The sequence below is a fragment of the Doryrhamphus excisus genome, linkage group LG14 (genome assembly GCF_037039965.1).
Source record: "Doryrhamphus excisus strain RoL-2023G ecotype Guam linkage group LG14, RoL_Dexc_Guam_v1.1, whole genome shotgun sequence".
In the NCBI taxonomy this organism is placed as follows: Eukaryota; Metazoa; Chordata; class Actinopteri; order Syngnathiformes; family Syngnathidae; genus Doryrhamphus; species Doryrhamphus excisus.
In genome coordinates this window covers 19909751-19933116 of record NC_136370.1, presented here as the reverse complement: position 1 = coordinate 19933116, position 23366 = coordinate 19909751, and the positions used below count along the sequence as shown (strand labels likewise).

Sequence of the window (23366 nt, the reverse complement as noted above, 5' to 3'; positions counted from 1 at the left end):
GGACAAATGTAAAGCTGTGCACCTGAATCTGGGTCTCCGCCTTTGGTTCTGAGGCCTGGACCTGACTGACAGAAGACTGGATGTTCTCGATGGCTGCCAGACACCCCTCGATCTTTTCTTCTAGATGTTTCTTCACCACCATCAGCTCCTCAAACACATCAGTGCAGTCTGCAAACAGCTCCTTCACCTGTTCCATCCTCTTCCTCAGCTGTGTTTCCATCACCTGCAGGCCAAGGAGATCACATGGGTTACACGACCCAGTCATCCATCACCCTGTTTCTACTCACTTGTAGCTCCAGTGGAGCGTCCTGGCTTTCAAGCATTTCCTGGATCTCCTCAGACTTCTTGTGGAAATGTTGGATGTTCTCCTCGTGGGCTTGGATCTCCTCCTACATGGTCACGTTTGACATGGGTTTGTCTTTCCTTACAAATACACTTGGGTTCCTGCAGTGTTTGACTCGCACCTTCATGGCCATGACTTGCTGGTGGCTGTAGAAGGGGTGGCTCTCCGCAAAGAGCGCCAGTTTGGTGGCCGCCCAGCCATCGATCTCTCCTCCTAGCATCAACTGCTTGTCCCACAGTTCCAAGCCCACCTGAAGGTTGTCGATGTAACTGTCTGTTTTCTCCGTCATCTGCGTAGGAAACGTGGAATATCACCACAGAACATCTTCCATCACATTGTTGCCGAGTCAGATCAAGGCAACGCCAGATTCTAATCTGGATTTTGTCCCGATCCAGACCAAATGACACTTACATCCAGCCAGTTGTCCATCAGTGTGTCAGCCTCAGCTTCAAACGGAACCTCCCGGCAGTCCGGAAACTTCTTGAGCGTGGTCTGCAGCTGCCTGCAAACGGCCCTGATCTCATCCATCTGCTCACCGAGGCCACTCAGCTCCTTCTTAATATCCTGGACCTGCTCAAGTGGACTCATGAGAACCGCACTTAAACGCACTGTGAGCAGGACGTGCCTCACCTTGGTCATAATCCTGTGAAGGTTGTCTTTGCCCATGTAGGAGGTGTGCTCAGAGATGGTCTGCTCGGCTCTCTGCATGGTGTTGCTCAGCTGACTGCGGCAGCTCTGGAACGTCTTGAGCAGCTCCAGCAGGATGCTGCACTGCTGCTTCCTGATGGTCATGTAGACCTTCGTCACCGCATCAAGACATGTTCACGTTCCATGAAGCAAACATACCTGTCCGTCAAAGATGTTTCAGCCTGCTTGTATTCTGTGTCCAGTTCCTCAAGGAGATTTTGACCTTCAGGAAGTTCCCTGAGAGCTTGGAGCTCTGAGTTCTGAGTCTTCAGCTGGTCCTCCAAATCAGACAGAGCCCGCAGCCTGAGAAGAAAGCAAAGAATTGAATGACCAATGGTAGCAACTTGTCCTGCTAAAGACCCAACAATACCTCTGTTGCACGGCTGGCACGGTGGCCTCCGTCAGGCCTCGTGTTTCCATGGCTTCCTGGAGCTTCCTCACTTCTCCCAACAGGGCCCTCCTCCTCAACCCCAACGATTTGCTCTGGGTTTCCTTCTTGTGGATCTGCTGCTGTCCCACAAGTCCAGTGTCAGCCTCTTCCAGCTTCTTCAGCAGGACACTGACCATGTCCAGGCAGGATGCAGGAGAACCATCCCTGGTTACCGTCAGCCGGGCCCCCTGCAGCAGAAGATCTAGCTGCGGAGCTTTGTCTTTCAGACTGTCCACGCTCTGCCTAATGAGAGTCAGCTTGGCACGACGGTCCTGCCAGATGGCAGCATCACCGCACGGGGCTCCCTGGACTCCCTGGACTCCCTGGACTCCCTGGACTCCCTGGACTCCCTGGACTCCCTGGACTCCCTGGACTCCCTGGACTCCCTGGACTCCCTGGACTCCGGCGATGTCCTCCTCTAAGGTGCGGAGTGACATGAGGAAGCGGTCCAGAGCGCGAGCAGCTGCCTCACTCTTGCGAACTTGTTGGCGAAGCTGATCCAGGCTGCTTCTGTGGGCATCCACCTCACGGGAGAGGGTTAAGCAGTCTCTGGGATCCAGGTTGCTGGATTCAGGCTCCAGGCGGGAAAGCTGATCCAGTTCACTCTGGATATTTTCATCCAGTTCCTAATGGAGAAGAAGAAGAAGAAGGAGATGGATTAGAATCTGCTACAGAGCGACAGACTCCGACAGACCGGACCAGACAGAGGACCTTGATGTCCTTCAGGATGTTGGTGTTTGACAACGTGAAGGCAGTGACGTCCTTGGGTTGTCTCAGGTAGCGGTCCAGGCGCTCGCTGAAATCCACCATGTGGTTCTCTGTCGAGTCAATCTGTCTGAGGGCGGCACCCAGCGAGCTGCCTCTCCTCTGAAGGTTGGACTGTTGGGCCCGCCACTGATCCTCAAGCTCCAGTTTCTCCTGCTCCACACCATCGTCTCCACTCAACTGGGAGCACTGGTTGGCAAACTCAGACCACAAAGATTCTGTCTCTTGCCTCAAGAACTAAAAAAGAAGACTGGATTAGTTCAACTTGTGGTCCACCAGGACCATGTCCCATGCTGACCCAGTACCTGTATTTCCTGGAGGCGTGTGTGAAGACCTTTTAGGGTCACAGAGTCTGATGGAACATCATTGATGCTCTGTTCGTTTTTCGACAGCTGGACTTGCAGAGACTTCTTGAAGTTATCGTATCTGGAAAGTGTTTGAACAAAGGCCCGACGCGTCAACCGAACACCCGAACCTCAACCAGGAAACCTTTCATCATGAGAGCATCTAACTCCGTCTACCTCTCCAAAGCTTCTTCCCCAAAGGGTGGCCGCTTTTTCTCCTCTTTTTGCTCCACAGTTGCTGTTTGGAGTTTTATTAGTGACACCTACAAACACATGGAGGCTTTTTCCATCAGCAAAAAACAAAAAGCAAAAGCAAACGTGGGTGTGATGGACAGATACCTCAGATGAGCTTTGAGGTTTTCCATGAGTTTCTTTTTGTAGGGTCTGATCCACACCAAATCCAGCAGGAGTCCTGTAGACATACAATGCCAGAAGTGAAAGCACAGAAACACCTTTCCACGTGTGACAAATAGAATGGCTTAACAATTGTTAAAGTCTTCAAGGACTGACTGAATCTGGTCTTCTGCGTGCACTTCTCACCTTGAATCAGGCAGAGGAGCCTCCTGGTCTCCACTGAACTGGCGTTGGATGGCAGCCAGGCTGCTCTCGCACTCCCTCAGCTGGGTGTGGGCAAGGCGATGAGCATCCTCGGGACTCAGCATGTCACACAGCTCCTTTAAGGCCTCCAGCTGGTGGCTTGCATGGGCAAAGCTTCCCGCCGAGGAGAAGCAAGACTAGTAGATGTTGACAGAAGAATCAACGTAAACAAAACATTCTCCATTCTTCAGATACTTGGCATGCAGACTGGTGGGGATCCATATTGGTTTTCCTGATATGTTGGCTGGTTTCTTTAGATTCTCCCATCGTGTCAAACAAGGAAACGATGCGTTTGATGTGCGCACTTTTCACTTTTCATATGATGATACATGATTAATTAATAAGGAAAGATTAAGGACAAAAACCAGGGTTCCACTGGAATTGCATTGTGAAGAAAGCCGTACCTCCCACTGAGACCTGACAGACTGAGTGAAGACCTCCATGTCTTTTAGTTGTGAAGGTGTACAAAAGGCTTCCATGCCTTTGGCTGCTCTCAGAAATTCCTCCAGTAACTCTGGATCCTGGGTCTTCAGAGTCTACAGAGGAGACAAATATTTGTTCAACTGGAAAGCAAAGCAGCGTCCAAAAGGTATGCGACCCATCCATGAAAAACCATCATTCTCCTTACTTCTGTGAGCGATGCTTGCTCGTCCGGTAAATATTTCTCCTTGAAGATAGTGATAGCCTCCAGGATGTGGCCCTGCAGGCAGTGCTTAGCCTCCTCAAAACCGTTCCTAGCCAAAGCCTGGGCTTTAGCATAGGCCTCTGAGTATGCTTGGGGGGGTGCTTGAGCAAGGACCGGAGGTGTGAAGCACAGGTCTGGCGACTCTGCTTGGGATTGAGGCGACACACAGACCTGGGAATGGACAATTACTTGGAATGGTTTTTGTGTGTATTGTGGAGTGGACTGAATTGGAGGTTGGGACTGGGAAGGAGGGGGCATCTGGACAGTGGTCTGTGACTGTGATTGAGACTCGGGTTCAGGTCCTGGTGACTGAATCTTGAGTTCAGGTGAAGTTTCTGGTATTGATTTTACACTGCCTTGCGTTGGTGAGAACTGTATGGGCTGAGGAGCCGGCTGGGGTGGCAGGGATTGACTTTTACTTTGAGTTGATGCCAAATTGGGTTGAGGAGCTGGCTGGGGTGGTTGGGGTTCTGCAATACAATGTGGAAATGATTGAGCCTTGGTTTGAGTGGAAGGTTGAACTTTGGGTTGAGGAGCAGCTTTGGTTTGAGTGGAAGGTTGAACTTTGGGTTGAGGAGCAGCTTTGGTTTGAGTGGAAGGTTGAACTTTGGGTTGAGGAGCTGGCTGGGGCTGTGGAACATGTGCCGCTATCTGGGTTTCAGGTTTATATTGTTGCAACGATTGAGCCTTGGTTTGAGTGGAAGGTTGAACTTTGGCTTGAGGAGCTGGCTGTGGTTCTGGTTGATGTAAGGGCAGTGACTGGGTCTTGGGTTGAGGAGCTGGCTGTGGTTCTGGTTGATATAAGGGCAGTGACTGGGTCTTGGGTTGAGGAGCTGGCTGTGGTTCTGGTTGATATAAGGGAAGTGACTGGGTCTTGGGTTGGGCGGGTGACTGAACTGGAGGGTGTGGTGGAAGCTGTGGTTCAGGTCTACATTGCGGTAGCGAATGAACCATGGTTTGAGTCGGTGATGGCATTTTGGGTCGTGGTGCTGGAGGTGGTTCAGGCATATATCGTGACAGCGATTGAGCCTGGGGTTGGTTTGGTGTCTGAGCCATCGGTCTGAATTGTGGAGGGATCTGTTGGAGCGGAGGATTTTGCTGGGTCAGAAGGATCTGTGGTTGTGCTTGTGAATGTGTCTTGATGTGAGGTTGGGACTGGGCCTGCCCATGAGGTTGAAGGTACTGAAGATTGGTATGATGTAGTTGTTGAGGTATCTGAGCACGGATATTAGTCTGGGGCTGATGTTCATGGGGTGGATATTGCTGACCCTGGGGGTAAGAAGGGTGGGACTGGAAATGATGGGGTACCTGCATCCACACCTGCTGCCCACCAAGGCCTGGTTGTGTCTGCATTGGAGTCACATCAAATGCTTGCATGTGCGTCTGTAGTTGACTTGGGGGTCTTGTTTGGGATATTGTTTGGGTCTGGAGTTGAGCGTGTGAGTGTATCTGCATCTGAGATTGATTATATGGTAGTGCCATGTTAGAATACCCCGTGGGCCCCATTTGAGGTCTTTGCGGATGACCCCCTTGAGCCCACTGTGGTGCTTGTGGAGCCTGAGACTGCAGCACTTGACCCGTTAGCTGAGTATATGTTTGGCAAATGTGATGCCTTTGCTGGACAATGTCCTTATTTTGTGGCGCCTGCCTGGCAGTCCACTGCTGAGCCGTGGGGTCATTTTGAGGGTAAACCTGGGGTTGCACCGGAGCCTGTGGATGTTTCATGGACCCTGAGGAGGAGCTGCTACCATGGGTCCAAGCGGCAAGGTGGCCCGGGGCCATATTGTCTTGGTGTTGGACTGCTGACTGAGACATTGTGTGATATTGAGTCAAAGGGGGACCATGAGGCTGGACTACCGGTTGACCTTGAGGGTGGTGTTGTTTCAAAGGTTGTGTCAGACCTGGTTGAGGTTTTGAATGGGCAAGGGTTTGAGGCTGTGATGGAGATTGAGTTGGTGCTTGAATCTGGGGCACAATCTCAGAGTAAACGTGCTTCTGGGACTGGGACTGAACCTTTGCCATAGGATGTGTTTGAACCCCCCCTGTGGGCTCAGGAGTTTGGACCATTGGCTGAGCATACCTTTCAGGTTGTGTCTTTGCTTGGGATTTTTTGGGCTCATGGGCCATGAATCCAGGACTGAGTTGGGGTTGATTCATTGACTTGGCAGTGGTTTGGGTCTGGGTCTGTGGATGACAAAGACTCTGATGCTGAATTAAGTTTTGTGCTTGGTTGTCAGGCGTGGTCTTTGGCTGAGCATTTGGTTGAATCTTGGCCGTGGGTTGAGGTTTGGTTTGGGGGTGGGTCCCTGTCTGTGACATGAGCTGGGTTTGTGTAGGAGCCATGGGTGCAGGAGCCATGGGTGTAGGAGCCATGGGTGCAGGAGCCATGGGTGCAGGAGCCATGGGTGCAGGAGCCATGGGTGCAGGAGCCATGGGTGTAGGAGCCATGGGTGCAGGAGCCATGGGTGCAGGAGCCATGGGTGCAGGAGCCATGGGTGCAGGAGCCATGGGTGCAGGAGCCATGGGTGCAGGAGCCATGGGTGCAGCAGCGGTTTGGGGCGGAACTGCATAGATTGTAGTTTGGGTCTCTGGGTGAGAATGACTTTGAAGTTGAAGCGTTGCTTGGTTTTCCGGCTGAGTCAAATGAGGATGTCTCTGAGAGTGAGCAATTTCTTGGGTTTGACTTTGTATCTGTGCTGGTGGTTTAGGGGAGGGCGGCCTGACAGGGGACCAGGACTGTGGGTGACTCCGAAGCTGAATGTGGGAAGGGACAGGCGGCTGAATTTGATCCTGCAGGGGAGGAGGCTGCCTGGGAGATGAAGGTGTGACTTGAGCCCAGGTCGGCCCTTGAGCTAAAACCTGGCCGTGGGTCGGAGGCTGTAGCTGAACCTGAGACCTCGTTTGGGCTGGGGGCTGACTTTTGACCTTTGCTTGCCGAAGAGGAAGATCTACTGGCTCATCTGGTGTGTCTTTATCCGGCTGTGCTGCTACAATTGGCGTATGTCGTTTCTGCCGTTGTTCTCTTGGCTGTTCCTTCTGTTGTGTTGACCGACCAGCCGACTCGTCTTGGGTTTCAGGCTGAGTCCTGGGGGTTCCTGTATGGTGATGAGCAACCTCGCTGGAACCCATTATGTCTTTATTTGTCTGTGTCTGCGTAGCCTGAACTGGTTCTTGAGCAGAAACCTTATTTGGACTTTGATGTTCATGTTCTGGTGGTCTTTGAAGCCAGGGGCGGTTCTTCAAAGCCTGGGCCTTTTTGGATTGAAGTTCTTGTGAGTTGAGAGGTTTCTTTGCTGGTGACATCGGCTCCTGTACTGCAGTTGTCTGCGGCATGACCTGGACGTACTGCTCCACTTCCTTAATCTCCACCGGTCGCTCATCTTTCCGTACTTGTGTCTCTTTCTTAATGATCTCTTTTTCTTCTGGTACTTCTATTTGCAGTTGCTGATACTTGGGCTCCTGTGGCTTTGGTCTTCTAAGTTCCTGCTGCTGTATCGAGGTGTCCTCCCCAGTCTGCTGCTGCTGTCCCGTCACTAGTGTCCAGGCCTGAGAATGGCCTTCAGCTGGTGGTGGCCTGGTCTGCATGGCTGCTTGTATAGAACTAAATGACGGTGGAGGAGAACTTCTCCTTTCTTCTCCGTATTCCTGCACCACGATCTTTGGTACAAACACGTCTTGAGAGGGATGACATTCCGGCAAGGTAGCCCACTCCTGGACTGGTGGTCCAGTGTCAGACTGTCTTAGATGATGGGGCTTGGTTTTAGCCTGAATGAAGACTTTGGATGGGGGCTCTCTTGTGGGGCTCCTGCTTCTGTCTCTTCTGGCTCCCAGGCTGCTCAGCATACCCACCGCCTCCTGAAATGCAAGTCGCATAAGTCACCAAACACAAAACGACAACAAGCGTCTCCATGTCACTCACTTTCTTTTTGGCATGGACTTTGTGGAACTGCCTTCCAGTCTCTCAAACCAAGCTAGACCCATGAACATCTAACGGTCTACTAACCTGCGACTGAGCCACCGCCGCCCTCACACGCTCTTGCATGGTGGACGCATGGAGGTACTGAATGGGAGAGCTCTTCTGATGTTTCATTATTAATACTTGAAGGTCCTGATCTTCTGTCACCACCTGACCCTCCAACTGGAGCCCACGAGATATCAGGACCTGAAGGAGTACACAGTGTCCCACAGTTATCAACAGATAGTTATCAACAGCACTGTGGGTGGCCAATCGATGGCCCCCTCCTCAGTGGATCATCTCACCCGAGCTCTTGGATCCTGGCCTCTCCGCTGCTGTCGCTCTGTGGCCCTCAGCAGCTGGTAGAGGTCCCGAGCCTCAGTCTCCCAGAGTAATAGCTCAGCCAGACGACTGTCCAGACCTGAGACACTGTGCTGCAACTCCGCACACACTTGCTCTGCTTGGCACAGAGTCTGCTTGGTCTGTTGGAAAAAGGTTGTTAAGTAAGGTGGGCTGCCTTCTTTCAACGGACCTTGTGGTGACACCAAAGAGGAAACATACCTGAGGCATGGCCATCTTCAGTTTCTGGAACTTATCAACTGGACCTTCCGAAGATGAATCAGGAGGTTCCTCATCAACTTCCTTTATCTTCCTCAGTAAGAACTGAAGGATAAAAGACAAAGAGTTCAAGTGTTGCTAACCAAATGTAGACAGATGACGCCTAAAAATATACATTTCCATTTTAGTATCCTGGTTTCTCCGTTTTTGCAATTCAAGGTCAGACGAAAACCCAATTGTACGAAAGACGGAGCGGTTTTGCTCCTAAGAAATCGTGTCAATCTAATTAAGACACCCAAAAATATGAATAAAATACACATTTTATAGACAATTTATACATTTGATAGCAGGATTATTTAGCAGTCACACTCAAGATATGGAGACTGAGTGGCAACGTTTGGGGCACTTTGCCAACGGACTAAGTTCTTACAATATGGTACCATAACCAAGACAGTATATGAAAACTGGGTTCAAAGTTCAGCAAGGCTTTTCATCAAAAATCTAATCACACATACATCCATCCATCCATCCATCCATCCATCCATCCTGTCAATGCCATCCATCCATCCATCCATCCATCCATCCTGTCAATGCCGTCCATCCATCCATCATCCATCCTGTCAATGCCGTCCATCCTGTCAATGCCATCCATCCATCCATCCATCCTGTCAATGCCATCCATCCATCCATCCATCCATCCTGTCAATGCCGTCCATCCATCCATCATCCACCCTGTCCATCCATCCATCCTGTCAATGCCATCCATCATCCATCCTGTCCATCCATCTATCCTGTCAATGCCATTCATCCATCCATCCATCCTGTCTATGTCATACCTGCATTCTTTTTCTGTAGATGCGTAAAGGACCTGCCATTGCGTCAAGAGGCTCTTGGAGTAGAAGACCGGCCTCCCTGACCAGAGCCTGGAGGTCTTCAGGTCTGGTCTTGATCCCAGCATTAGACTCATCTGTGCTGTCCTGGAAAAGCCACCAAATTCTGTTCACTGAAGATAACTCATTTACCGGGAATGTTTGTGTCATGTCAACATGTGTCAGCATGAATGTGAGACACCAATGAGGTCATGCAGCCCAAATACACGTACGTATGTATGCAGGTATCATTGGCGCCACTCAAGCAGACATGATTACAATATGAAGATCAATAAAACCTACCAAGGCATGTCTCTGGATGCATTTGGTCCAGCTCACATTGAGTTTGTGGAGCTCCTCTGCCAGGCTCTTGCTGGTGTGTGGGTCGCTCGACTCTATCAGGAAGTTCGCCACCTCGTTCAGGTGAGCCTGTCGGGATCTCCACTCATCCAGGGATTCGGATGTCACCTTCATTCAAGTGGAAGGTAGAAAAAAAAGTTTTGGCACGGAACAGAAAATCCATTCCTGTCAATCAAGACTGTAAAAACCTTTGATCGAGGATCGTAGCTCTGGCGGGCTGAACTCTGCTCTAGCCACGCCTGCATGGAGCTGATCCCGTCGCTGTAGGAGTCCCAAGCGGTCAAAGTCCGTCCCATGGTGCTCTTGGCTGAGGTGACCTCCACCAGTACCGCCGCCGTGTCCTCCGAGAGCTGCGTCACTTGTTGACAAACATGGTGGTAGTCTGCAGCTGCAACGCATGCAGACGTCAGGGATCCTTTCTTCATCCTTTGTTCATCCTTTGTTCGCTAGACCAGACTGATTTAGGAATTGACATACCCAGGGCAGACTTGCTTGCGTATTTCTCAGCAACCAGCTTCAACTTATGAAGAGCTGCTTCCAACATGGAAGGTAGCTCTTGGGTGTTCACCAGCTCCTGTTCCACACACATTCAAAACACAATCATTCCTGGATCAGCAGGAGCCTGGTGGATCTATGTGCATGGCTGCTCGCCTCCTACTATCATACCCCATCTACGTTTTACAGGTGACACTTAAGAGTTCCAAAAGGGAAAATGTGCAAGGAAGACCACCCACATGCCATTCCTGCAGCAGCACTCTGACAGCCTCTGGAGAAAGATAAGGCCTCTTCCACAAGCGCACTTTTGTCCTGATCTGCCCCAGCAGATCCAAAACCGTGTGACGGTCCTCACGGTACTCCAGCTTGATGCCATGGTACTTGGCCGTCACCCGTATGCCGGTGAACCTGGAGAGGAAAAAGGTGATGGGAAATCTAAACTATGAATGCACACGGAAGGGGGGGGGGGTCCTCGGACTACTTAGGAGTGCTGTTGGGAACATGGCATTGAAAGTGGCCTTTTAGTGTGCGTCAGAATGTGTACTGGAATGGTACACCTAAAGACAGGACCCACCATAGACAAAGAGCTCTCTTATGAGGACCAAAATGAGGACATTCCGGACAGAGAAGGAACGGGAATGAGGGAAGCCATCTACGTTAGTGTTGAGGTTGCTCTCCTTTCATCCCTTCCTCAAACATTCAGTCATTTAGCGTCTAACAAATAAACAACACACAGCCACCTTGGTTTCAGGTGGGTCAGTGACCTTCATTAAAAGTGAACGGGATGCCACCCAAACGACCAAGGCCCCATGAAGAGCCAAACCATCCCTGTCTGGGCACGCCTCCTCCTTTAGAGGACAAATAGACTGGATCTCGCGCCAAGCTCTCAGGCTAGAGCTGTCCTATCTGCATGATTTTATTCAAACTCGTTGACTTTCTAAAAGAACGTAAAACCTCACCTTCTCTTCAGCTCTTCCATCTTTTCAGTAGGGACCAACATGTTTCCGTAATCATCCTGGTTCTGGAAGGCCTGGAAAGTCTTCACTTGCTGGGGCATCTCTTCCAGGCAGACCTACAACAACAGACAGTTGGAGTCCATTTGTGTCCCTCAAGGTCCAGTCTACATTAAGCTGCCCAGGGTACCAAAGCAGAACCTTTGAGGAACCAGCCATTAGCCAATGGAATCATCAGGGCAGCGGTATGAATTATTCCTAAATGTTGACCTTAAGTTGCTCCTGTTTCTCCTTGGCTTCGTCCGCAGCCCGGCCATGGTCCAGGGGGTCAGCGTCTTCCTCGGCCAGGACCTCCTCGGTTCTCAGCAGCCAGCGTGCCACCATGTCCAGAGGTGGCGGTAGCCTCACGTCTAACTCTATTTTGTAGTCCCGTAGCTGCATTTGGAATAAAATGATAAACATTTCCATTTAAAAACAACAAATAGGTAAATACTATCTGGGTCGGAGCAGAGGTCAGAATGGACCTTCTCCGTGAGGGCGTCCCACGCCTCCCTGAGGGCTCGCTGCTCCTCACTCAGCTTGGCGCTTCGTCTCATGGCGGTCAGCAGGGGCATGATGGGGCGCCGCTGCTCATTGAAGGACACCAGAAAGGTCTGGAACACCTGCACCATGAACATCGATCAACTGTCGCTTGACTCCACAGCGTGTTTACTCCAACACAATGACGGGGCTCACGTGGTAACGTTCCGAGTAGCTCTCGCCCTCGGTGGAGTCCCAGCCCTCCAGCAGCTCATCGTAGGCCTGAAGCAGCCAGCACGACACTTCCTGTGCTTTACGCTCGGGTGTCGCCTAGCAACCAAAAGAGTTTTTAATGAACGCATCCGGAAGTTATGCTCTGATGCACGCTGGCGCCACCGTGCCCGAAAGGAGCCAACCTACAAGCGGCGGACTGGGATCAAGCAAAGCAATGGGAGGTACCTGGCGCAGTGGCGAAGCAGAGATAGCGGGCGTATAGTGCACAGGGAGGCTGAGAGGAGAAGGAGCTTTTGGAGGAGTCAAGTATTGTGTCTGCGGGGAGAAGGAGGAAGGAATCCTGAGGAGTCAATATTGGAGCAGAATGACGGAAAAGCTTCACTTTAACGATATGTGATGCCGTCAAAAGTCCAACCAAAAGCCAATCATGCAAGCGCATGCTGGACGCGTGCTTAGTCACTCACTGACGGGCCACTTTACTACGGTCGCTACACCGCAATGAGGCCCCATGCTGCTTTGCTTCATGGCACAGTGGACCTGTCCAGTGTGTACTGGACCTCTAGCCAGATGTCAGCTGAGATTCACTCAATTTTTGCCTGTTTTTCTCTCTTCAGTAGCGTAAGCAAGTTTATCCAAACTTTGGACTGGTAGTATGCTCTTTCTTCAATTTAAAGTACCGTATTTTCCCGACTATAAGTCACACTTTTTTCATAGGTTGGCTGTTCCTGCGACTGGACACCTTTTGTTTCCATGTTTATTTTTAGTGTAGCTGAATAAGCATTGTGTTAGCATATCTTACACCTATTCAGCCTGTTCTCTATTCTTTTATTGGTACAACTTGCCTTCCAAGAGGACCTAATGTCTGTTTTGGTCAAGTAGTTTGGAAAATAAATTACCCGCAAAAAATGCCACTTATACTCCAGAGTGACTTATGTATGTTTTTTTCTACCTAATGATGCATTTTTGGCCTTGTGCGACTTATACTCCAGAGTGACTTATGTATGTTCTTTTCTACCTAATGATGAATTTTTGGCCTTGTGCGACTTATACTCCGGAGTGACTTATGTATGTTCTTTTCTACCTAATGATGCATTTTTGGCCTTGTGCGACTTATACTCCGGAGTGACTTATAGTCTAGAAAATACAGTACATTTGTACAACACAAAAAATGTTAAATTATCATCAACATCATACATTTTTGACATAAATGTGTAGTATTTTAATGTCTTCCATGTGTTCCACGAGGTCGTTGGACTTTAGGCACAAATGGATCTGGTTTAAGATTAAGATTATCTTAATCTTAATCTGGTTTCTGATGGGTTGAGAGACTGAGACGAGAGCACGGACTCTCAAAAACAAAACAAAAGAACCAAAGTGGAATATTGTGCCAAGCAAGTAGAGCAAGATGCTTCACATGACTAAAAGCCTCCAATTAAAGTGCAACTTTGACAGAGGTTGTTAATACAAGAATACAGTGGCGCCTCGGTTAGCGTCCACCTCAGTTACAGTGTTTTCACCTCACAATCTTTCCTCATCCTTCCTAGTTAGGATCCTAGCTAACCAAAAATGGCAACCTGATCAAGTACTGAGTAATGACTGCGTGCCACGGTGGCGTGTAAAGGTTCGCTGACCTGCACGTCCTCGTCGGGGATGGGCAGGTCTCTGGAATACTGCAGGAACTGGGCCACGTAGGTCATGATGGACTTCTCATCGGGCTCTCGAACATCCACATCTGCATGGACATCATCACAGTCGGCCATCACTGTGTCGTCTCTCGCAATAACAAGCTAAAGGTGTCACTTGAGCATTTTTATAAGCTTGCTAAGTAAGCAGCCCCCCCCCTCCACCCCCCCGCCTCCATGGGAGATGCTAGTGTGGCTAACAAGCAGCGCAAAAGTGAAACAAGCGAGTGTTTTATGGAAGAGTGGAGCAAACAAGCAGCTGGCTGACCAGCTGACTGCTGCTTCGGGATGCCCGGAGGCGACGCGGACACGGTGGGAAGTAGGAATCACATAAGGACCTCTTTGAAGAAATGTTTATGGGAGCTTGTGGCGGATTGAGAAGACACGTCCACAAAGACGTCCATAGAGGAGGGACACGGCATCACACACGTGAAGGACTAAGCGGCCGCCAATCCCAGTGTAAACATGCCAAGATGTCAAACGGGGCTTCCTCACCGTCGGGTTCCAGCAGCCGCGGGATCCTCAGCTCTCTCTCGGCCACACAAAAGGCCTCCTCCAGGTTCTGCTTGTTGCTCCTGCTTCTGGCTTTGGATAGATCCACCAGGTCGGACCTGAGGGCGTACAAGATGGCAAGGAAAACTAGGCCGCTCCGCCAGCTGCCCTTGAAGTCCTTCACATTGACGGAACAGCCGGCCCTGCAAGAAAACACCTCATGAGAAGATCACGTTGACCTGAGCTTTTCTTCCACGTGTGATGTCATACCTGTGGCACTGCTCGCGGACCCACAGAAGAAGGGCCTTCTTGGCTGACACCCTGAAGCGGGCGTGGAGGGGCGAGCCTCGGCAGGGGACAGGGCTGCTGCTGGCCGAGCGGCTGGACCACGTGGAGCGAGAGTCCAGACTGGCCAGAGACTCCATGGAGGACTGACGGGAGTTGAAGGATAGTGCGCTGGCCAGCTCCTCAATCTGTGGCCCAGACACAAAGACTTTCCGGTCAATGGAGGGCTTTCCAGAGATTAGGGCGTCTAATATGGAGACATAAGTGGTTTGGAACTGACGTGATACTGCAGGATGATGGTCCAGATGAGGCCCAGGATGATGGAAGGTTTGCCATCGATGATGTCGGGAACGTTGATGTTGACCAGTTTGATCTAAAATCGCATTAGACGTTTGAATTAGACACACCATGCTACATGGTTGATTAGTTCCTTACTGATTTCTGCCTGAGGAAGGCCAGGGCCTTCTCAATATTGCTCCTGTGCTGGAAAGTTCCTCTTCCTCGCTCGCGGCTCTGATGGAACAAGCAATCAAATTTAGCGTGACAATCACGATGTGCTTCAGTGTGAGCGTTAGTGTGCCATGCAGGACCACTCACGATGCGTTGGTTGCTCATCACCTCCAGCAGGTCCAACAGCTTGGATCCATCGCGGAAGTCGTTGAAGAGATCCACCACCATGCACGGAGGCCTCCTCTGACAGTCAACACACCGCCAGTCAAACATGAGGTCACATTGAAGAGACAAGACGTTTAGTTTTAAAATAGCCGAGGTTTGGGTGTTGGACTTGGAGTTTTAATTAAAGCAGTTAGGACTGGCGCCGCCATCTAGCAAGCCAAGTTCAAAGTGATTTCTAAGCACAACAACAACCTTCCGACCCGGAACATCCCAGCCTGGAGAGAAGAAGGCGGGGATGCTACTTGGGGATGAAGGTGTACCTCATACTTGACATCCAAAAAGTCTGGATTCAATAAGAAAACGTTTAGACAGGAAGTTGCCCAGCAGGTGACCTCCTGAGTGGAGATCATTCTACTTTGAGAGGAGTGTTGTGACACAAACGTCACGTGCATTGGGAACATGAACAGTTACGTGCATGCTAACAGTTTATTGTTAGCGAGCGCTGCCTGCAGGCATGGGGGGGTGGTGACGGGGGGGGGGGGGGGGGCGTGTAGTGGTAGAGACACGGCTGTTGCTGTCCGTCTTGCTCTGGTGTTCTATTTAGTGTTGTCCACCCCCATCAATGTCATCTCCTGTCCCATCTGACCTCCAGTGGACTGGAATGAATGGCGCCTTGGACTTTTGACCATTTGAAACCCAAATGAGTTCTTATGAGTCTCTTACTAATGGAAATCACAGCTAATGGATTGACTTTAGTGGTTTGCATCACCTGTCACAGAGCATTAATGTAAGAATTACAATATGTCCACTCTTTGTGGAGCACCAGTGAGTCAGTAGAACGCCAGTGTTTGTCGAGTACCAAGGAGTTAGTGACACTTGAGTCTTTGTGAAGTATTCATGAGTCGGTGAAACTTGTGTCTTTGTCAAGCTACCATGACTGGAACTGGAGTCTCTGTCAATAAAACCTGAGTCTTTTCCAAACACTCTTAAGTCCCTGAAACTCCAGTGTCCATCGAGCACTGATGGGTCAGTGGAATTCAAGTCTTTGTCAAGTGAGTCAGTGAAATGCAAGTCTTCACCAAGTACCCGTGAGGTACTGAAACTTGAGTCCTCATCCAGTTTTGGTGAGTCAGTGAAACCAAGGGGTATCTCAGGCAGGAGGAGGAAAGGTGGCAAGGACTCATCTACTGCTTTTTCCACAGGGCTAATAATAACCTGTGAACCTTGAACCATTTTGCACATTTCTACTTATTTGAGTGTGAGAAGTGTCCATCTTCCGCACTCACAATGTGAAGTGTATCAAGTGCACTTAGGAACCAGGTAGTGTACTGACAGCATGATGTCATACTGCTCAATGTGAATGCACTTATGCACTCAACTAGTCCATGACAGTAAATGCACCAATGGAGCTCATCCTCACGAGGGTCGCAGGGGTGCTGGAGCCTATCCCAGATGTCTTCTTGGGGCGAGAGTGGTGGCCAGCCAATCCCAGGGCACATATAGACAAACAACCATTCACACTCACATTCATACCTATGGACAATTTGGAGTGGCTAATTAACCTAGCATGTTTTTGGAATGTGGGAGGAAACCGGAGTACCCGGAGAAAAGCCACGCATGCACGGAGGAGAACATGCAAACTCCACACAGAGATGGCCGAGGGTGGGATTGAACTCGGGTCTCCTAGCTATGAGGTCTGCACGCTAACCACTGGACCACCATGCAGCCACAACAGCAACATAAATATTAGATTTAATTTGCGTGTCCACATTGACTTTGTGTTCTAAGCTAGCAAGTCGGAGCAAACTCATTCCTGGCTTTGGTGAAAAGTGAGTTGCAGAGAGGTCAAAGGTCTCACCTTTGCCAGCTGGGCGTTGACCCAGTTGGTGAAGGTCCTCTTCTGGATCTGCTCTTGCTCCACTGAGGAGGAGGAAACCACAAAGACTTAGTTTGCATAGAAGTGGAATAAGAATCCTGTATATCCTTGGAGACTTGATCAACAGTCCTTTTCATTTAGGACACCATTTGTTCACACGTTCATCTTCTGAACCTATCCTGCTCATGTCAGATTCAAAATGATATTATATCCCAGTGGGGCAGTATAGTAAGTTTGTTTTCATTAAATACTCCATAATTCTCAAGTTGTGTACTGGACAAATTTGCATTCTTCCGGCCATGTTGCTTAATTGTCAACACGGATCTCTTCTATGTACGAGGCGTGTTATGATGATCGCCGGTGTTTGAAAGTTGGCTTAGTCAAATAAAATATCGGCTTAGAGCCACTTTGTGATGAAGGGGGCAGACAAGTCAGATCATCTACTTTGGTTGATCTGACAAATCTCAAGTCAAATTGATCAATGTAGAACTACCACAGCTTCTGCGTGGACATCAACAAGTAGCAAGCCACACGTAATTCACTGATGCTGACGCTATGAACCCCGGGGTAGGTCGGATTACAAAGTGTGCCTAAAGCACTTCATGTGCGCTTCCAAAAATGCTTTGCACTCCACCACTTCCATCTTCCATATTACTGTATTGTCATTCATAGCAGCAATGCCATCGTTCACAGTCTCGTTGTCTTATGAGACAACTTTTCACCAAACGAGAAATCGTGTCACATCACGAAAGATCGCCGACTACACAGGAAGAGAACAAGCTAGTCAAACAGTGTGATTGGGCAGTCTGCCCCCTAGCATTTCGGTAGAGAATTGCAAGTCACAAGATCAGACCTCAGGCTTAATCGCTCAACGCTACTACAAAGCTAAATCCCAAATATTAAAAAAAAAGTGTAATACAATAATTATCACAATAAACCAATAATTAATTCCACAGTCAATAATCAATTTTTGAAGGATTAATTCCCTTGCTAATTCAATTAGTCTTTTGGGGAAAGTAACAAGTATGAAGTATGATCATGCAGAGCAACATTGACAACATATACAAAGGTCTGAATAGTTGCATATGTAGGTTCGAGCCCTTTAAACATTGAAACGTTGACCACAAGTTACATTAGTCCAATATGAAGCATATGGTTCAATAAAAACTTTGATACAGCAAAGTATGAAATTGTCAGTGATAATCTCACACATACTCTTGAACCACTCATTTCCTACAGCCGCATGAATAAACGTGTTAAATAAAGATAGGATGCTTCATATGACTCATTAGCGGGTGCATCCAATTGTCCACTTATCACTTCTACTATTTTAGCTACTATCATCTCCAACCTTCTGAGGATGGAAAGAAGTTTGTCTGTTTGCTTGCTTGACTTGGAACGACTTCCTGGACTAAGTTAGAATTCCAATGCATCCCAACTAGACTGTGTTACCTTTAGAGGCCAAAGTCAGGAAAAGACAACTCACCCATGCTGACTGAGCAGTCACATGACCAGGTGATGCTTCAACCCCACCGCCCCCGATCCGTGCACCACTGTGTGTGTGTGTGTGTGTGTCTGTGTGTGTGTGTGTGTCTGTGTGTGTGTGTGGTGTAGCCCACGAGTGGCCAATATGAAAATGAAATATGTTTTTCCGGTTCAACCACCTTTCAAGCAGGTTTAACTGACTTAGGCTCCGCCTTCCGTCTGGCAGTGAATAGGTTACACCCTGTAAAAAAAACAACAACAATCTTCATGCCCCCCCACTCGGGCTAAGAGTATTGATGAGTAACTCTTTGCTTATTCTTGTATACCATATATACAGAATATAATACACCTCCATAATACCATGTTACGCAACACTGCTCAATCAACCGCCACTAAGTGATTTGGGGGGGGGGGGTTCTTTGTAGCACCACAAGCAAATGTGTAATGATAACCATAGAACCTGTGTAGCTGTTTGGTTCGAAATAAGCAATACAAGTAATAAAACATCAAGGACTCGCAAGCAGATGCTAACATCAACAGCGTTTCCCACAGGACTGGAATCTATATGTGGTGGTGGGGTGATGTCAAATTTGCATAATTGACTATGGCACAAAATTTGCCAAAAATCTCCTCACTTGATTTCCTCACTTGAGTTCCTGTTTTGAAAACAAGTCACAAGACGGGTATGATTACTCATTGCTAAATTGCTAAATATAGCAGCAAGGTTTCTAATTTGGCAACACGATCCCTCCTGCTATGCCTTCTTATTCTCTGGCAGACCAGGTGCATTATGTGTTTATGAGCGAGTGCAAACAGGTAGCGCCACATTTATTTGTGGCGGTCCAAATTTCTTTGTGGTGGGCTCCAGGCGCACAGATAAGATGACACTTATTACGGACTACAAAAATTATAATAATAATTATAATTAATAATTATTAGATTATTAACCCCAGAATGATCTAGAGGGCCATTAGATGAAAGTATAGAAACAACATCCTGTTCCTTCCCCTCACCATCCGTCCATACGTTCATTTCTTTGCTGTGGCCTGACACAAATCAATTTGGACCGCCACATTTTAACAGAGCTGTCTGGGTAGCTTTCCATTGTAACTGTTGCTATATTTAGCGGGTGTTCAGACCCCTCCAGGTTATGTTTAAAATAAATCCTAGTCACATTTTCTGCTCTTATCCTGCTGTGCACCCCCACCCCCCTCCCCATCGAAAAGCACTGCTGGGATATAAAAACAAAACAAGAAGACGAAAGTACTTTTTTTATTTCTAAACATATTTATTTTGCTTTTCATGTTTTTGCTCACTTTTCGTCTCCCACGGCATCCCCAAAAATAATTGATACATTTATATTAGGCAGGGGCGTCACTAGGTTCTGAGGACGGGGGGGCTTAGCCCCCTGGAGATGCACAGGATATGAATGAATGTAGGACACATTCCAAAAAATCCCAAAACCAAATAAGGAAGAAGAAGCGGGATATAAGTTTCCCACTTTTGGACAGATTTAGTAGAGATACTCAATAGTTTTAGGCCACCATTAAATGTACACAAGTACACACAATCTATACTGCAAAACCGCTGCTCAAGCTCTGGAACCATTCTGTCCAGTGGACAGTCATCAATCATATCATAATCATTATTACATTATTCATTAGCCTATTATTATTACTATCATCGTTATTCTTCCTCTGATTACTACTACTAGGCTAGTATTAGCCTGCTTGTTGGCTTGCTTATTAGCTTGCTTTTGTCCTATTATATCAAATTTGTCAGAGATTTTTTTGGTAAAAAAAAAATCTAGAAATTTTTTGGGGGAAATCAATAAAAATATCAAATTATTTAGGGGGTCTTAAGAACATTTTAGGGGGTGCTGATGCCCCCCTAAAATAGGCCTAATGATGCCACTGATATTAGGCAAGGATGACATCTACCCCACACTCCTCACAAGCCAACACCACAGATACATCATGGTCCTGTGGGAAACATCTTGAAGAAAAAATGCCCAAGTGTGTTAAAGGGGACCTGTTATGCTCATTTTCAGTCGTTGTTGTTGTTGTTGTGGAGTCCTATAGAGCACCTACACACAATAACCCACATAGGTTGCTTTCTAGTTCTTCTAGAATCTGCACCTATTCTGGCTGATTTACAAAATGGTGTGTTTTAATTTATTCAACCCATGGCCCGCCCCCGGGCATGCCTATTCCACTGTGATTGGTCCCACTCAGCTTGTATTCAGACACGCCCATATAAGGAAGTCTTGACGTTTCTGTGAAGTCACAGTGAAGTGTCAGAAAAAAACCCTCTGAATCAGGGTGTTTAAAACCATCCCAAACGTCTTTCAGGGCTCCCTTCTTCATCATCTGACACGTTGTCGTCATTGAACACAACATTTATACAACTGGAACATTTATAGGTCAAAAAAGGTTAAAAAGGTCCCCTTTAAGGAGTGCAAAGTGTGCTCGGTGTGTCCCACCTTGCAGCAGCATGTGGACGTTGTCAATGTCCAGGGGGACAGACCCTCGCTCCCCCGTGACGTCATCGCTGTAGAACGCCTCTGACGTCATCTTCCGTGTAACATGGCGTCACTCTGCACACAAACATTATTTATCACCATGATTACCATTCCTATACAATGTGTCTGTCAAGCAATGGCTTTGATGTGTGTGATTGACAGCTGTCCAAAGAGGACGTGTGGGGAAGGCGTAGAACACAACAACACATGAGGACCACCGTGTTTGTTTTTATCTCCAGTCGCTGCCAGCGGGCGGAGTTGAATTATGATGGCCAACTTCCTGGTAGCGCCAGCTAACAAAGGTGTGTGTGCATGGCAGCCCGCCAGGCCGCCAACACGCGTGATCTGGAAAAAGGACCTTTAGAAGCCAACCACTGCCCTCTAACATTCACGGTGAAATACAGGCGCCAGTGTGTGGTTATAGCGCGGCATGCCAGTCATCCCGAGGCCGCTGTCAGCCATGTCAGCTGCGGCGTGTTCTAGAATATGTACGTCCTCATAGGTGGACGCTGGGCGCCATTTAGGCGTCTCACAAACACACAAAGAATGAAATGTACAAAAACAAACGATGAAGATGACCACCAACCACAACATTTCCTCAATGTAATTCAAGAAATGAGATATTCCCATTTTTGTTATGCAACCAGCACTTAATATGCCTACAAAGTCAACAACAAGCTAATCTACCGAGCTAACGCTCCCAGCTAGCTAGCTGCTCATAGCTAGCTGCTAGCATGACCATCTAAAACTAGCAACATCTGACTGACTGTCACTCAAACAAAAATGATGACCGATAATAAATAATACTTCACATTATGATGTAAAAATACCATGAGGACAATAACAGCCAACATGCCTTTTCAGCGCTCTGCTACTTCCTGTTTGGTGTTTTTTAATATGCTCTGACACAAGATAAGCGAGTTAGCTAGGTGAGTTAGCTGCACATGTATATTTATACACTATAGTATGTCTACCTGTATTTGATAGTAAACACTCAAGTAGTACAATCATGGAAAACTCATCAATTTTATAGGGATTCCTGCTCTACGTGAAAGCAAGAATTCTACTGATTTTGACTGACATCTGACACAAGACGTCTTCCATCATAGGTCAAAGGTAAGGTTTTGTCAATGGGTCATTTTTAAGCACTTTATAAAAAGGTTTTTGTGTTTGGCTGTTCTTTAAATCATAACACAAACGCTACTAAAACAATACATCTTATACATATGTACTCCATATACAAACCTGATCACAATCTTAAATAGCTAAAATCTACCTTTTGGAACTTTGGAACGCCGTTTGACAACCCTGCACCACCTGAAGCTCCAATGTTAAACTGAATGAAAGAGCACACCAGATCATGATGGACCCCCCTCCACTGTGCCGGGATGTAGGGGGGGTCCTTTCAATGACCCATGTTTGATGCTCCCCGGCAAAGTCCAAACGGTCCTTTTGTGGCTTGAAGGAGACGAGGTTTTTGCTTTTGAAACGCTTTTCCCGCAGATGCCGTCTGACGGTTATTGCGCTGCAGGTCATTTTTTGGGCTGACAACTTGACTTTTTGTTCCATCTTTCCAAAAATGTCGAAAGACCGTCTTAGCGCGTCCAACCTCAGCAGCAATGGCACGCTGCCAGGGGCCTTGATTATGCGGCTTGACGGTCCGTCCACGTTCAGGAAGAGAAAGCTTCTTAGCTTTGGCCGTCAGGGGGGCATGACCTGACACAAAATGACAATTGGGAGCAGATTCTGGCTTTTATAGTCTGTGGTATTCAACTTTAGATCAGGTGAAAAACAACCTATTTCACTTTATTATTATTCATCTTTTAATGACAAGTTTTTGCAAATGTTTTTGCTTTTGCATATTGTAGCTCTAATTAAAAGCCCATTGAGGTCCAAATGTACAAAATGCATATTTCCAACGTATCACCTAGCATACAGTATACTGGATGGAAGCAGCACAGTTGCCTTTTAGTCATGAGGTGAAAGGTTAGATACGTCCATTAGGACCATTACGTCCATTATTTTCAGTCCATCAATGGGGTTTTGTGTGGGGTCAAAGGTGACATGAAAACATAGAAAATATGTGCATCATTAGCTACGTGCTACAACTTCAGTTGCCTTTGAGGGGGGGAATGTCAGATACCGTAGGAGTCGAGAGGTCAGGGGGGGGGGGCCAAAAATAGCCATGGGTGTGCGGAGGGGGAGACGTGCTGCTCTCAGATCAGTTTGAAGATGCCGGTCATGAGTCCTTGACCAGGACGTCCACCAATAACACAATAACTCAATAAGAAAGCAACAAGTGTCAGAAAACAACGCGGCACTCGTGCACACATCAACATCATCTCGAATGACGTCCACAAGTACCTTCATGCCGTGCATGTCAGCTCGCGTGTTCAACAGGAGGTCTACTCACATGAAGCAAAGGTCAGCACTCAGCCAGATCCACTACTGAAGAACCAGAAGCAGAACAAGAAGATGTGTGATTCCGTGTGCGTGGAGCAGCTCCAGTGAAAGCTGAAGATGACTGCGTAGAGGAGCATGAGTGACACCGGAGACGCCTCGGCCATACTTCACTGGATATCACTAAATATAGAGCACACACACACACACACACAC

The 23366-nt window shown here is 48.1% G+C and overlaps 3 protein-coding genes across 4 annotated transcripts in view; 1 reads left to right on the top strand and 2 right to left on the bottom strand.

Moving 5' to 3' along the window:
* LOC131140714 (uncharacterized) overlaps positions 1-2704 on the bottom strand; it is an 11663-nt gene extending 8959 nt beyond the window's left edge. The window contains exons 1-9 of the mRNA XM_078796352.1: positions 2531-2704; positions 2172-2462; positions 1401-2086; positions 1190-1333; positions 974-1124; positions 755-913; positions 465-632; positions 288-389; positions 23-223 (exon numbers count right to left, since the gene is read on the bottom strand). Coding sequence (XP_078652478.1) covers positions 23-223; positions 288-389; positions 465-632; positions 755-913; positions 974-1124; positions 1190-1333; positions 1401-2086; positions 2172-2270 — 1710 coding nt within the window. The 5' untranslated portion in view covers positions 2271-2462; positions 2531-2704. The remainder of the gene's footprint in view (positions 1-22; positions 224-287; positions 390-464; positions 633-754; positions 914-973; positions 1125-1189; positions 1334-1400; positions 2087-2171; positions 2463-2530) is intronic.
* The window catches only part of LOC131140235 (BRF1 general transcription factor IIIB subunit a), a 273391-nt gene that overhangs the window by 200394 nt on the left and 49631 nt on the right, over positions 1-23366 (top strand). The gene's annotated exons all lie outside the window — the stretch shown is intronic.
* On the bottom strand, positions 2486-23366 carry LOC131140675 (uncharacterized). Its single transcript, XM_078796351.1, has 28 exons — positions 23164-23366; positions 20712-20825; positions 16727-16788; positions 14851-14946; positions 14689-14766; positions 14534-14626; positions 14239-14441; positions 13972-14171; positions 13426-13526; positions 12020-12109; positions 11777-11890; positions 11566-11703; positions 11312-11476; positions 11048-11160; positions 10328-10496; positions 10071-10167; positions 9782-9981; positions 9537-9701; positions 9201-9341; positions 8368-8469; positions 8112-8288; positions 7855-8013; positions 3795-7706; positions 3571-3702; positions 3110-3303; positions 2909-2981; positions 2747-2832; positions 2486-2651 (listed from the first exon to the last, which is right to left on the bottom strand). Exons 2-28 carry the CDS (start codon positions 20800-20802, stop codon positions 2486-2488), a joined length of 7317 nt encoding a protein of 2438 aa, XP_078652477.1. The 5' UTR covers positions 20803-20825; positions 23164-23366.